This window comes from Centruroides vittatus, unplaced genomic scaffold (assembly GCF_030686945.1).
Source record: "Centruroides vittatus isolate TY-2023 unplaced genomic scaffold, ASM3068694v2 contig_1157, whole genome shotgun sequence".
In the NCBI taxonomy this organism is placed as follows: domain Eukaryota; kingdom Metazoa; phylum Arthropoda; class Arachnida; order Scorpiones; family Buthidae; genus Centruroides; species Centruroides vittatus.
The window spans coordinates 343003-359419 of NW_027120743.1; the positions used below are offsets into that span (position 1 = coordinate 343003).

General features: G+C 28.8%; 1 protein-coding gene across 1 annotated transcript in view; it reads right to left on the reverse strand.

Moving 5' to 3' along the window:
* Positions 1 to 583: 583 nt before the first annotated feature.
* LOC136979621 (spermatogenesis-associated protein 22-like) overlaps positions 584 to 16417 on the reverse strand; it is a 93197-nt gene continuing 77363 nt past the window's right edge. Inside the window, exons 3-8 of the mRNA XM_067275648.1 lie at positions 15474 to 15549; positions 8234 to 8354; positions 8012 to 8165; positions 7116 to 7216; positions 5192 to 5232; positions 584 to 754 (exon numbers count right to left, since the gene is read on the reverse strand). Of these exons, the coding sequence (XP_067131749.1) occupies positions 610 to 754; positions 5192 to 5232; positions 7116 to 7216; positions 8012 to 8165; positions 8234 to 8354; positions 15474 to 15549 (638 nt within the window). The 3' untranslated portion in view covers positions 584 to 609. The remainder of the gene's footprint in view (positions 755 to 5191; positions 5233 to 7115; positions 7217 to 8011; positions 8166 to 8233; positions 8355 to 15473; positions 15550 to 16417) is intronic.

Consider the following 16417-nt stretch of genomic DNA (forward strand, 5'->3'; position numbering starts at 1 on the left):
ATTAATGTTTAAGTTAAACCAAATCAAATGATGACTGCATCTGTTTTAATTTACAGTTTCTCAAAATCTGGTATCATTGAAAACAGATAAGGGTATAAATTGGTTTCTCGTTGAGTCTATTTCTATACTTGGTTTATGGATTTGTATAAGATGAAAATATTCTTTCATGCATTTTAATAATGTATACATGAAATTAACCAATAGAAAAGAAAAAATATATTGACTGTCAGAAATGTGTAAAATATCATACAATACATTTATCATACATTTAATAAAAAAATTGAAAGCAATTTTGAGGACTTGTATATAAAATTTTGAATTGCCTAGTTATTAAATTTGAAAATTTGTTGATTTAAAATTACATTTGACAGTCACTAAAGATTTTTTTTTTTTCACATTACTTACATTGAGAAATGCTACATTAGATTTTTATTAATAAATTTTTATTTACTTATTAGACATTTTTAAGAATTCAAAAATAATCTTTATTGAATATACATGAGTAACTAAGATATAACAATTAATAATTTAAAATACATTTTTTAAGGTTTTTATTTAACAACTTAAATAGATTTAATATATATAAATACATTAATTATTCAGTTTGTTTTAAGGTTCATTTAATAAAACAAAATTTGACATAATGTTTTTCATAAAGGAAAGTACAGCTTCAAGATTATTAATTTCTTTGTCTAGTGCTTGTCTAATGGATACTGCTCGAAAATTTCCTACTGTATCAAATGAACCTATACATCTTAAACAACAAAAATAATTATAAGTGACTATGAACTATTTCTCATAATTTTAAGAATATTTCATGTAAAATTTAATATTTCAGATGTACTGTATAGGCACTTAAATTATAAATACACTGCAAATTAGACTCATAAAAGTATTTGAGGAGAACATCAAATTTCTTCCTTGTCTACAATTTGCAAAAGATTTTCTATAATAGACTTGTATTTTTTTCACATTGTTGATGACCACTATTGCTTTTATCTTTAAGATTTTCTTACACTGTAATGAAATATCTTCCTAATATATATTAACTAGACATTCAGCATATTCAAAAACAAGCATATTTTCATATCTAATCTTCAAATATATTATTTAACAATATTTGTTTTTTTTTTTGCAATTAATTCAGTAAGATATTTACTGCACAGCCAAGTATGGTAATTTAGTACAATAAATTGTAAAACATAACTTCTATAAAATTAGAAATATGGGTTTTTTCAATATAAAAGAAACTATATTTGTAGATAAAAATAGCTTTTACAAAAAAAGAAAGGTTCTTATTAGAAGGAATGAGCACAAAGTCACTATGAGTGTAATTCAGTCAATTTATTGTACTAAATTGACTGAAATGGATTTTGGAATTTGATTCTTTTAACAAGCTTCATTAAACTTAATTACATTGCTAATTTCATTAAATCTGACATTATTCTGTAATAAGTCAATTAGTTAATAATTGTAATTATATTGTCTCTTTCATAAATATAAAATTCTAATATAGGTAGTTTATTTTCATGAGTTTAAATAAATTTATAATTTTCATTATAATGAATTTAGAGATTTTTATAACAATAATGATGTATTTGAAGTTACGCAGTAAGACCTGCTTAACGCTACCTCGCTTAATGCTGATTCGATATAACACGGTTTGCTCAAAGCCTAAAGAAAGGCTCAAAATTTATGCTGATTTAAATTATCATGGCATTTCATTCTTTCTTATATAATACTATTATTTATGAACACAAACCAATTAGCAAAAGGTGGCTAAAAAGGTGTACTTTCTTTAAATCTATGTTTGTTGGGTGCAATTTTGGAAAAAATATAACATCATGGATGCTATAGGAAATATTGACTTTGCTTGGCAAGAATTAACTGATAAATGCATGAACAAAGTGTGGAAGAAGTTATGGCTGAAGGTATCCAAGAATTCTCAACAAGAAGAGCCTATCGCTGTATCGTTAGGTTGACAATTTGGTCAACCTAATCAATACAGCAGGACTAGGAAATGTAGATGAGCAGGATATTGAGGAGTTATTGCAGGTTTCTGGTGAGAGCTTTACCAATGACAACCTTCAAGAACTGGTGGAACAAGGAATCCACGTGGAACTGGAAAATAGAGATTCTGAAAATGAAGAACCCAAAGAATTTCACTACAGATTTCCTTGGTAAAAGTTTAGTAATGATAACTGAAATCGTTGATCAAATTGTAGCAATGATCCAGATTTTGAAAGGAATGCAAAAGCAAAATGAGTCGTTTTGGATGCAATCTTCTGCTACCGACATTTGCTTAGGGGCCGTCCATAAATTACGTAAGGGCGATTTCGGCCATTCTAGACCCCCAACCACCTGTGTAAGAAACCGTAATATTTTCTTTGATCCCCATCCCTATCTTACAACAAAAAAAAATTTTTTTATGAAACTCTAAAAACCTTAGGTCCAAAACATATAATTATTAATTAGTTAATTAATATGCACTATTATTTATAAAAGACTTTATATGAACAAATTTTAAAATATAAAACTTTGATGAATTTGAATGAACAATTTATTTTAAGAACTTTATTTTTTAATTATTAACAATCTTTTTATTATCATCATCATTAATATATTATTAAATATTCATTTTTATATTAATTTTAATTTTCACAAAAGGATGCAAAAAACTTTGACAGAACGACTAGCTAACAAGTAAACAGAAATGTCATACAAAATAAATCAAGAGAATAGGGAGAAACCATATTTCGTTGCCATATTGATTACATCTTGACTAAGGCCAAGAAAAGAAGTACATGCTGCTAAAATGTGCTAGGTGTACCTGGGGACTAAATCAAAGCTTGTAAAACTCTATATAGGGGGGCAATACAACCAATGCTACTTTACACAGCCTCTAGCTGGGGTCAAGTAACTAGTAAAAATTCAGTAGCAAGTAAATTACTCTCTCTTCAAAAACAGTTTACCATCAGAATTTCAAAGTGCTGCAGAACTGTTTCTCTGATACTAGCAGAGCTCCTTCCTTTGCCACTATGTATTGTAAAAATGGTTCTAAACTACTACATCAGAACTACAAACATCAAGACTCAACAACAGTCATTACTCCTATCTACAGCTGTTCATATGCTACCACATTGCAATTACCCTACTATTTGTGATCATCACTCTGTAAGGAAGGTTATCCCAGGGTACATTTGGTGTCATCTGCTTCTTCCATGGATAACCATGCAGACAATATCTACACAGATGGATCCAAAAGCCCCCTTCATGTCGGCTCAAGTATCTGTATCTTCCTCCAAACTGAACATATTTTGGGCAAAATATGTAGAAGATATCAATACCCCCATATACCTCCATCTATTAAGCTGAAGAAGATGCTGTCTACCAAACTGTTCAGTGAACCACTTCACTACCAAACAAAACTCTGTCTATCAACATTTACAGTGATGCTGTCTGTCCTAAAAGCTCTATTAAATCCCAATTGCAATAGCAATAAAATAACATATATCCAGCACTATATTAAAAATCTTGTAAATAAGATAATTTTTATATTTTTTTCCTGGCCATACTCACATACTAGAAAATGAAAAATCCGACATTGAGACTAAGTCAGCAGCAAAAGACACTGACTTGGACTACACTCACATCCCTCTCTCACGTAGCAGTCTTAAAAATAATATTCATGACAATGCTATGCGAAAGTGGAATCAACAATGCAGGTTCATATCACCACTTAGAGATTTAATGTTTGCTACTGCTCAACTATTTACTGAGCATGGTAATTTTAGAAGCTACCTGGAGATGGTAAACAGGGCAGAAACTGCCTCTTGCTTTTGATCTACAGAAAACCTAGACACCGTCGACCATATGATCAATCATTGTCCAATTTACAATCAAGATAGACTTATTCTAAAATTAGAAATCTTTATGCTTGGTTTCAGGTGGCCATGTCAACTCGATAAGCTTGTTCAGAAGCCACTGATGCTTTTTACAATTATGTTCAAAAAATATGGAAGAAAAGACTTTCTAATTTCTAGTTTTACATTTTAGTTTTCACTAAAAGCCTAATACTAATTTTATGTTTACTTTGTATCATGTATTTTGATTTACGTATTCTTAGTGTTATAAATCCATAGAAGTGGTGCACTTACTCTAATAAAAAAAAGAGAGAAACCACCACATGGCCTTTCTCCCATGATAAAAAACATGTAGATTGTGAGTTTGCTAGCATTATTACTCTTATCACATCACACGAGATGGTGTTAGTACAATGAGCATTTTTAATAGAGACTGCAAAATTGAAGCCAAATTCAAAACTCCACCACTCAATAAGATCAAAAAATAAAGATAAGAAAATTACTTAAGACGAGATTTATTACCCCCTACCCAAGTAAGAAATCGTAAGAAATCCTTGACCCCCACCCACCCCAAGATTTAATTTAAATTAAAATTAAAATTAAATTAAATTTAAATTAATTTAATTTAAAATTTAAATTCACAAACTACTGAAAACATTTTAAAATATTTCTTTAAACAAAACTGTAAGAATGATGAAATAAGAAATATTTTTTTTGTTTTCCGATATTCTATGATTGATTATCTCAATTTTGCTTTATTAAAATACCTTACGTAATTTATGGACAGCCCCTTAAGAAAAGAAAACAGCGACAAATGAACTTTATTGCAAAAAACAAGAATTTCAGAAAAGCCAGGACCTTCATCACAAAAAATGAATTTTACATTTCCGTGTGAATATATTTATGTGTTATTTAACATATATTATTATACAAATTAATATAAAAATAACTTAAAGTTAAAGTAAAATTTGTTTATTTTTGGCCACATGTTCCCCTTTCCCTATTTACTCTATGTTAAAATGACCTCGTTTAATGCTGTTTTGTCATCTAGGAATGCATCCCCCGCATTAAGTGGGGGTTTTACTGTACTTACTATTATATATATATATATATATTTCAGATTTCTGTTAAAATAAGTTCATTTGGAGAATTTTTTTTATTGTTTACTATGGTACTTGTAATTAAAATATTTTATATGACTTATATACTAAATAATTTTTTATTAAATTCATAAGCTTATGTAATTGAATTATATAACCAGTTTTTAATATTTAGAGATTAGTTTTGTCATAGTATAAAATAGTCACTTAAAAAATTTTAAATTTTACCTTTGCCATTCTCCTCTTCTTATACATGGCAATGATCTGTCCTAAGATAAAAATATTAAATTAAAAAATTTGTTCAAATAAAAAAAAATTATCATTTTTTAATATTTACAAAATTTCTTGTATATAAAGTTTATTTGAAAATAAAAAACTGCAATAAGAGAGATCTAAAGCTAGTAAATCTAGTTTATCAGCTTCTGATATAGAGTATTAATCATGCATTTTAATAACACAATATTAATTGGTTTAAAATAAACATTCTCATTTCACTTCAATATGTGATATTATTCAAAGAAACACACTGTTTTACAGCTCTATAATCAAGTGTTCCAAAAAAATTTCATAATATAAAATTAACATTTAATTTTTAAAATAAAAATTTAAAAATTACAATTAAATAATGTATGAATTAATTTAAAATTTAAATTCACAAACTACTGAAAACATTTTAAAATATTTCTTTAAACAAAACTGTAAGAATGATGAAATAAGAAATATTTTTTTTTGTTTTCCGATATTCTATGATTGATTATCTCAATTTTGCTTTATTAAAATCAATTTCAGAAATGTATATATGTATAGGGGATTCCTTTTAATAAATATATATAAGGCAGAAAGAATTTTATATACTATATTTACTTGCAAATAAGATGATCTTGCATATAGGACGAGGTGTGACTTTAAAGATCAAAATAAAGAAAATTAGATTTATTAATACAATTCTAATTTTATTTCATTTAATCACAAATAAAATATCAAATGCACATAAATGCACACATTGTCTTGCAAAAATTACTGGCATTTTAAACTTTTAGGAAAAATCTTGTAAAATCAACAACATACTTTCTTCAATCAGGAACCTTTTTTGCCAATCCTTAACAGTCAAATCCACTCTCCATCGATTACACTTATGAGTTTCTCCAAATTCTGATTTCCAAATAATCATCTGTTTTCACATGGGAATGGATTAAAACTTATATCGGGCTTCCGTATGATTTTGGAATTTTAATTCAAAAGCTTTGCTTTTCCTATTGCTATTCATCTTTACTCCTGACAATACACAAGAACATTTGAAATGACTCAGATAAAATACTTTTGTTTTTAAACACCAGAAGGTGAGCATCTAGTAAAAAATGCAAATACATGGTTGCAAAAATGCAAATAATCCTTCCCTCGCACGTATAGGACGACCTAGGTTTTTGAAGCAGTGAAAAATGAATAGAAACCTTGTCTTATGTGCAAGTAAATACAGTATATAAAATTCTTTCTGCCCCGTGGGCACAAAGACATTTCATGCCCAGTGTGGGTTCAGCCAAGCCTTTAATGGGAGCAGCTGATGATGAGAATCCAACATTTCCAGAAGGGACTATCCACAGAAATTTCCAGGTGGTTGCTCAGTTCAATTTAATTTCAGATCCCTCAGAACAGTAGGCTGATGCTTCAGATGCTTTGGCCATCAATACATCTATATTTTTTAGATTACTGACAATTTCAATTAAAATCAATCAATAACTGTTATAATTTCAATTAAACAATGTTTTCTATTATATATTGTAGATTGAATATAAATAATTAAAAATTATAGAAAGATGGAAATTATGGAATTAGGTACAGAATGGAAAAGTATTAAGACATTAACAAATTAATATTAAACAAATTTTATTTTGTCTGCAGAAGATAATAATAGGATGATATATCATATAAAAAAATAAGACCTTTTGAAATTTTTAAAAAATAATCAGATAACTTCATTTACTTTACTATATTTAAATTTTGAGGTTTTCAATAAAACAATTTTATTGCTAATTATAAATATAAATATTGTTATTTAGTTCTTAATTATACTAATAATGATAACTAATCATTTTATTGAAAAAGGAATGGTTTAACAAAATTATTCCATATAGAAAGTGAACAGAATATATACTATTTCATAAAATAATATTTGAATACTGTCTCTTCCACTTCTTAGAATAAAAGTTTTAGCAGTAGCAAATTTGGCAGTTTCAATAGGAGAATCCAAAATTCCTACAGGAAAAATAATTTTATTAATTTGAATGTTGTTACAATAATATATTCAATCATTTTAATTAAATAATTAAAGTAATAAAAAAATGTTAAAAATAACCAATTATAACAACTCATTTTACATAGCTATTAATTGAAATACTAGAAAATGATATATAGACAAAGTAATAAAGTATTGGTATAGATCAGTTGTTCTCAACCTTTCTGAAGCCAAAGAACACCATTCATATACTTTTTATTACATGGAGCATTAGCATCAATATATTCAAAAATTGAAAATCAATTCCATGTTTACTATTCTCAAGAAACAATGACGCAATAAATTAATAAACTTTAATGCATTGAATAAAATAGAAACATGGAATTGTCTATGAATGTGGCAATTGGATTAAATTTGCAATAAAAATTTTAAAATATATATATATTTGTGGTAGTGTTGCCACCCATCTGTTTTTTAATTCATTGTCTGGGTTAACAATTAATTTGGGATTTCATAGCAACCTGTTGACTTTTTTATTTTTCCTTGCTTCTCAACTCTTTAAAGCTAAGTTATTTCATTTCTTAATTTAAGTTGCTCCTACACAATTCCCTAACTGGTTTAGAACTTGTGTGCACGTTATTCTTCGCATGGTAAAATAACATTGCGCATGTATCAGGGACTTCTGTTCGAACAAACCTGACCTGCCGTCTGGGTCAGCAATTTTGAAAAGGTGGTAACACTAATTTGTGGAACATTTGAAGCAAGTTTGCAGACACCTGGTTAAAAATTATTGGTATAGAGTATAGATGATTTACCAAAAAGTTCATAAAGTGTCACTTGATGGTGTTGTACTAATTTCCATTGATGAAGAGTTGTAGGAGTAACTGTAATTATTCTTAAATCATTTTCTCTGGAAGCTTCAGAATTCTTTCTCCAAACGGGATATTTATTTAGAATGACATTTTCGTTCTAAAATAATAGTAAGCAATTAAATTAAAGATTATTAAATATTTCTAAAAACACTATTAAAAGATTACCTTTTTTGAATCTTTATTTATAGAATTATTGACAATATTTATATTATTATTTCTTTCAAAATTTGGTGAATAATATTTTGAACATGTGGCTGAAATATTTGGTTGCTGATCAAGTGTATTTCTAAAATAAATAAAATTAATATTTTATTATATAAATTTAATGAGTTTATTAAAATAAAATAGTTTAAATTGAAGCCATACACACTGGAGGTGGAGGGGTTTTTGGATATTTAAACCCCCATTTGGAAAAAATAGTATAAAAATCCTATAACCTATATTATAAAAATTAATACAAAAAAGTACACAAAAAATATCTATAACCTATATTGTACAAATTAACTATGTAATGAAAAATAATTTTTTTAAAACCCCACCCTTTAAAAATCCTGTGCATGGGCCTGGCTTAAATATTAGATAAAATATTGTTTTCAACATGTTTATACAATATACAGAATATTTCCTAAATAGTTTCATTATTTAATTTAATTTAATTGTTTTTGAATTATTGTAAAGTTACTTTAGATTTATTAATTAACAAGCAATCTGAAGGTGTGCCACCATTTCTGCCCTTCTACTCTGCATTTTTTCATTTGCAAAAATCCATAAAAGGGGTAAACAAATTTTGGCCAGTTGTCCACAAAGTTACTTTGGATGAGAGATATATTCAAAAAAAGAAATTTAAAATATTCTGTATTCTCAGTTTTAATTAAGTGAGTGCTTAATCTAAAGAAAGTTTTTTACGATTCATCTACAATTCTTGAATGTATTTTTAAAATTATTGATAAATTATTTTGGTAAATGAATTTAGTCAGTTTTATTGTTATTTAAATAAAATTATTTTCTAGGTATATTTTTTGCTATCTTGCTTCTCTGGTAATTGGAATTTTGTAACTTAAGATTGAGGAACAGAAACAGGCATATCTGAAATTGTTTACCAAAAATTCTACGGCAGATGATCTGCACAGTACATCTGCAACCAATTCTGGGTGTTCTCCAAAAATCGTAGAATTCCACAGTAAAATACAGGAATGAACATGAGATTAACTGAAACATTCAGATGATCTGGAGAAAAAATATTTACCAGTACTGTTTACTTTTTACCTGATCACTAAGAATTTGATAGTGAGGAAAGTTTTAATATTCATGAAATCATTATTTTCCATTTGTAAATGTTTCATATGTTCAAACTGATATTTATAAATACTGTATCGAACTGTAAAATATTGATAAAGACAGACAATAGATTATTAAATATTAGAAGAGTTATTGCAGTTAAAGTTCTTTTATTTGAAGGTTTTCTAAACTAAAACAAAACTTGTTTTTGTTTTCTAAACAAAACAATCAAATAGTACTGTTCTTATGGAACGGTACTATTCGATTTATTTAGCCTGATGATGGCCTATAGAATAGGCCGAAAACGTTTGTTTAAAATTAAACTTTCTCAGCGAAGATAAGGTGTTAGATTTTGTTTACATAAACTTGTGGGTTACCTAATTGACCTTATAATAATGAATAATTGATTATATCATATTTTAATGTTAATTTTATTTCAGTTTTTAATTAAGTTCAGATAAATTAATACTTTTGTGCAATGTGAAATTATGTTTTATGAATGAGTATTGATAAACCTGTCTGGTAGTCAGGAACAAATCCTTGAGATCTATGGGATAAGCTTAAAAAATCTGACCAGTATTTTTCTTTTTTCCAGTCAGCAGTATAAGCCAATGTTTACTTGATGAAAAAGAAAGCATATATTATATGCATTGCATTTGGGCATTGTTGATTAAGCTGAGGGACTTAGCTAACTTCTAGACCCTTTAACTATGTTGCTGATAAACCTAAATTGCTTAAAATTTATAATGAAATTTTATACTATTGTAAGTAGTTAAGTTTATTCAGAGATAGAATACAATTTCAAATATTAATTTCAAAAGCAATAATTACATAAGAATGTACACACAATTATATAAACATTGTTTTAAACACACACTTTTTATTTTGATTAATATTTATTGTTTAAATGAAAACGTTCAATTTAACATTATTATGTAAAATTAAAACTTTGAACAAGAGTAAATCTTGTTTCAAGAAGAGTTTTAATTAAAATGCACTGGTTAATTTTGCAGTATTGCTTATTACCAAGGCTAGGATATCTAAGCACTAAAAATCATATAGGCCCAAGTTATCACTCATATAAAAATCATAAAAGTCATAATTTATAACTATTTATATGATTGTTAGTGCCTAAATGTCCTAGCCTTACTTATTACCAGTGGCGTGCCGTGACATTTGATGATAGGGAAGCTGTGTTTCTGTAAGAAGCCGACTTACAGGAGCAATCAATTAATTGCGCGTCAGGGTCCGTTCGTATTCGTTTGTTCGATAAGCCAGTAAAAACCGTATACTTCTTTAAATGTATTTTTAATAGATTATCCGACGTACTTAATAAATAAGAAAGTTCAATATAATTACCTCCGTTATTAGATTCAATAAATTCCCTATGGCCCTCTAAATGCCAATTCTCGCTTTGAGAAAAAACATATAACGTCTATTAATTTAGATATATCTATTAATCGTAATTATCTTGTTATAATTTTAAATATTTATTTTGTATTGTCTACCAATGTTAAATTCTATTCTATTTTGATTTCCAAATTGCTTCAATTTTACGAAAGAATCGCCATTCGTCATAAATTTTATCGTCAAAATGTCGAAATTTTTTTGTTGGCGTATTTATATTTAATTTAGGCAGTGGTCTCTCTCTTTTAATAATGTTTTCTTTTTCATTATATGGTCTTGAGCCAAAACTTTTTTAAAATAAATTTTTGAATCACTAGCCACGATATAAGGGCTAAAATTAAAATTATCAGAAAAACTTACTTGGTAAAACAAACTGTGTGATGAATATACATACCTTTTTTTTTTATTTTTTTTTTATTTTTTAACTCTTTCCGCCCTGTGGGCACTAAGAGGGCCTCTTTTAGTAGGCCCATTATGGGTTCGGCCAGGCCCACAATGGGGCGACCGGGTGGTGAGGGACGGGGCCCGACATATCCGAACGGACCACCCCCCCGAAAAATTCCTGGGGATTATTCGACCCGCTCGGATTCGATCCCGGGTCCCCCAGAGCGGTAGGCTGCCACCTTGACCGCTCGGCCATCCGGCCGCTGAATATACATACCTAGTAGAAAAAATTCTTCAATTGTACGAATATACTTTTAAAGAAACTTATAATTAAATATAACTTTGTGAAGAAACGTACATAAAAATTACAAAATATTCTTTACTTTTTAAATCTTAAAACAATCCACTTAGTGAAATAGCTCCCTACGAGTGGCTAATGAATGGAATCGGAGACGGTCCAGTTAGGTGTGTGCGTGCCAAATCCCGAGGGTGCCGATACCGGTCAATGTCAAATGCCTCTTTTGTCGCACCACTAGTATTTATCAAAGGACGCGACGGGGTTATTGTAGATTTTAAACGTTTCTCACCATAGCTGTAAAAATCTAAATATGTTAAACTTAACAGATTGTCCGTTTTTCGTTTTCTAACTAATTCGTTTTCTAACTCCTTGGTCCTAAGGACCAAGTGTTCACGGAAACTTAGAACCAAGTGTTCACGGAAATTTCCAAAATTTACAACTTTTCGGTCACTCTCATTGAACTGGAAAAATTTCTGTCTTTATTACATCTAATATTACGAAGAGATCAGACCCCATTGTACTTGGCAAGAGATTGGTTCAGTTAAGCTTCTGTTTAAGTAAAATTTCGGCTCTTTCGGCAGGGTTTTATTTGTGTGTCCAATTCCCTAATCTCTTAATTATTTAATTACTTCTTAAGTAGAAATAAGTCGAAACCGGTTACTTTGTACTTGAATATCTGTAGTCTTGAGAAAGAAGTGGAAAGAAATTTTTATGACAACCGATATATAAATCGTAAATTTAAGGAAAATAAATTCTAGAGCTTTTTTTGTACCATTGTACTGTACGTCTCATTCATTAAATTCGGTTGTAAATGATGCTGCCGAAGTAACAGTTAATTTTTTAACACTACTAGAATTGTACACGTTTTTTCTGCATCCCCTTACAGATGGGACATACTATAATCGTAATATCACCGGTTTAACATTGAAATCCGTAAGTAATATAAGATGGGAGAGCAGAATAAACGCGGAATAAGTATATCAAATATTTTAATGGATTTTTTTAAAACTCCTGTCAACTATACAGAACTATCACAAAAACATGCCAGTAAACTCCTATCGGTTGGGTTAAGTTATAAATCTAATCCAAGGGTGGCAACCTTTTTTATAACACGGGCCAGAATAAATTTTACGTTTTTTCCGCGGGCCGTAGTAGTTAATTGACGCCTTCTTTGTGGTTTGTAATTTTTTTAGACTGCAAATATGAAATAAATAAATTAAAAGTTAATTACTACATTTATTTCTCTTATCGTTTTCGAAAATTACAAAGAATTGGAAAAATAACTATTAATTAGTTATTTTTCCAATTTAATAATCTATTAAAGATCTCGCGGGCTGGATAGAAACTTTTCGCGAGCCGTAGCTGGCCCGCGGGCCGGGGGTTGCCCACTGTTGATCTAGTCTACTCGTGATTCACATAATCGGGCGAAGGCGACCGAATATCTAGCAGGCAGGGGACTAACAGCCAACAACCGGTTCGGGATATAAAATTAGAAGCTTTATGTGTGAAGCATCCACCAGCTACACCAGGTGACGTTGGTGCTCTGTAAAGCGCAAGCGCTAATGCTTATAATCTGGCTGCTTGGAAGTTGACAGGCAGGCGGCTAACAGCTCACAACCTGTCCGGGATATAAAATTAGATGCTTTATGCGTGTGTTGCTTCTACCAGCTAAACCGGGTGAGGTTGGTGCTCTGTAAACCGCATGTGCCAATGCCTATATAATCTGGCTGATTGGAAACTGACCCGGTTTCGACATTCCTTCTGCCACTGAATTATTCGAATATGCAATAGCAATCTTATCGTTTTTTTTTTCACATGCAGTATAGAAATTTGTAAAAGATACATAATGCAGTTATAATAAAATATTAATTTTAATTAATGCAAAATACGCTAAAATATGAAAATTTATATTTTATAAAATACAAGGGAAGGTCATTGGAAGGTGGAATCGGCGCTTCCATCGCTTCCAATGATGGCACGCCACTGCTTATTACACATATGAAATAACATTCAATCTATCTCATACACTGCATTAACTTTCTGGAGAAATGAGTTAATTTGGTAGAATATGTACATTCTACTGGATGACATAATAACAACTTGAAATGATTATTTTATAGATTTATGGAAACATTTTGGAATGAGCAAAATATATAGATATTTATACAGAAATATTACCCAGCAGTGTCATAGTTTGGTGTCATCCAGTTAGGTAACTCATGGTATCCCCACTGATCTCTTTTTTGTACTAGACCGTACAGAATCCTTAGTAATTTTTTTGTAAGCCCTGATGTTACTTGTAAATTGCAATTCCTGTATTATTACTGAATATAATGGTATTAACATAAACAAATAGTAAAATTAAAATTATACCTTTAAATTACAATATCATATGGATAGCTTACATTTATTTCTTTATTATTTTTAAAATTGTATTATATTTGTAAAATATAAAATATTTTTCTTGTAATTTGATAATAATGACAGATTAGAAGGTTCCAAAAGTATATTAGCATTGCAGGAATATTGATACATGTAAGCTGGACTTACAAACAATGTTTGTTATAATTAATTACAGGACTATTTTTCAAAAATAAATTTTTGCTCTGTTATAAATAAATGTTACTACTTGCTTATCTAGCTGTATTAAAGCCACTTACCACGCAACACAGCCATTACTTCCTTCCACTTATTCAATAAATAGTATACAATACTTAATATATTTTACTTATTTTGCATGTTTTTTAATAATCTACTTAAGCTATAATTAATAATAATTCTCCGATTTGAATTACTTATTTTCCGAATTTGATATTGCTTATTTTTCTTAAAGAGTGATCTTTTAATATGTTCATTCCTTACAAGGATTAGCATAAATTAGCACTCTAAAATATTCTATTTTTTTTTTTTTTTACTAATATTTAAGAAGATATTACTATAAACAAGCATTAATACCATGACCATTTTATTTTAATCTATCCTCATAACAAGCTCTAATAAAAAATTAGAGCTTATTATAAGGAAAATTCCAGATAGAATTACTGTATATAAATTTTTAGGGATTCTATTGCTATTCTACCTATGAAAACCAGAAACGATACATTTCATGAGTTAAGACTGCATGAGTTAAGATACGAAATATGCTGATAGAATACTCTGACATTAAAAAAAATAAATATGATAGTAATATAGAAGAAACAAATAGTCTAATATCAAAAGAAAAATTCTGTTCTGAAGATAAAATATAAAACTACATATAAAACTACATTTGAAGATAAAATATAAAAATGTTTGAAATGCAAAAAAAAATCATTTTATTATCTTAGTAACGTTGAATTTTGATTATAAACTTATAAATTATAACGAACAATCATTTGTTGTGACATCGTCACAATTTTTAATCATATTTTTGTGACGGGCTGCAATTTTTAAACGTTCTCCATCTCAAGTTATTGGTGTCTTCCTCTGTACATCATACTTTTCCGTTAGCAATGGAGTTGTGCTAGTCATCTATTAACTGCTTTCAAGTTTTCAATTGAAATAGCATGACTTCCGGTTTGCATCAGAAGTTCTCATATAGTTAATCGGGGCTTCCTGCCCCTAAGGGTTCCATATCTGGTCTTGAATTTCATTTATCTAACACCGTTTTTGAAATTAAAGAAAGACAGGCGGACGGACGACAGTGGAATTTATAGGTTTATTGGGCTGCAATTTGAAAAAATTGAAGCCAAATAAACCAGAAACATAGTTTGTATACGCTATATGAAAGTATAAATTTTATTATTATTGCGCTATTACAAAAAATTATAGCAATTTTTCAATGCCTAGTTACTTTCCACCCACCTGTAGATTAATAATAATATGCGAAAACGTCTTTTCTTCTATATTTTGTAGGAGAGATCTTTTCACATATCAGTCAATGAATAAAAGATTAAGACCCAATCAGCTTACTAATAGAAATTATTATAAACTTGTTTTGTCATACTTATTAAACATGAATACGAATTAAATATTAAGATACTTATTTAATAGTTTTACCTTGAGTGAAACTTGTACTTTTTTTCATTCATTTGTTCTTTTGGTTGCAGTGATGTTGGCAAAGTCCTTTTCCTTGCTGTAAAATTATTAATGATTAAAAATATTTGAACAATAATGTTAGCCTATATCGATGCTTTGTTATTTTAACAAACAAAACAGATTTTATTTTTTTATTATTATTAATTTTTGCTATTAAAGATGTAATATACGTCCCTGTTTTAGTAAAATTAATTTTTTTGGTTTATTATTAATAATGCGGGCAAAAAGCATATTTCGTGTCTTGGTTGAAGTAACCCCCCGTCGCTATTCAGAACACGTTAAATAACGTTATCGAGAAAATAAGATTAGTACTTATGCACAATTTTTTTACAAATTGCATATTTGTGCATAAACTGTGTTAAGACACATTTTAAAAATATTATATATATATATAATATATAATGCATATATATATATATATATATATATATCAATATTTCATTATAAAATTAAATTAAGATATATATAGGCCTATATATATCTTAATTTGATTTTATAATGAAATATTGATTTGCTAAATTGCTCTAATGAATAAAATTCAATAAAAATGGTCGCCTGCAAACCTCTCTCTTCCAGTTTGCACTGTTGTGGAAAGAAAAAGTAATAACCAGAATATCGCGTCTTCATGCCACTACCACGGAATTTAAATTTCCATATCAATTTATTTAAATATTTTATGTATTTTCCAGGATTTATACCTAAATTTCAATATGCATTTAATTTATAGATACAGCAGTTGGATCCACTACGTGCAGATCCAGTACAGTTTACAGAACCACCTGAATAATCGAACAGTTTTGCGCATTAGGAAATTCCAGATATTGAAATTGCTTACTTTAAATCTGTCTTTTCCAAAGATCAAGGAGTAAACCTAAGAACTGAAAGAAATGCTATTTGCTTCTGGC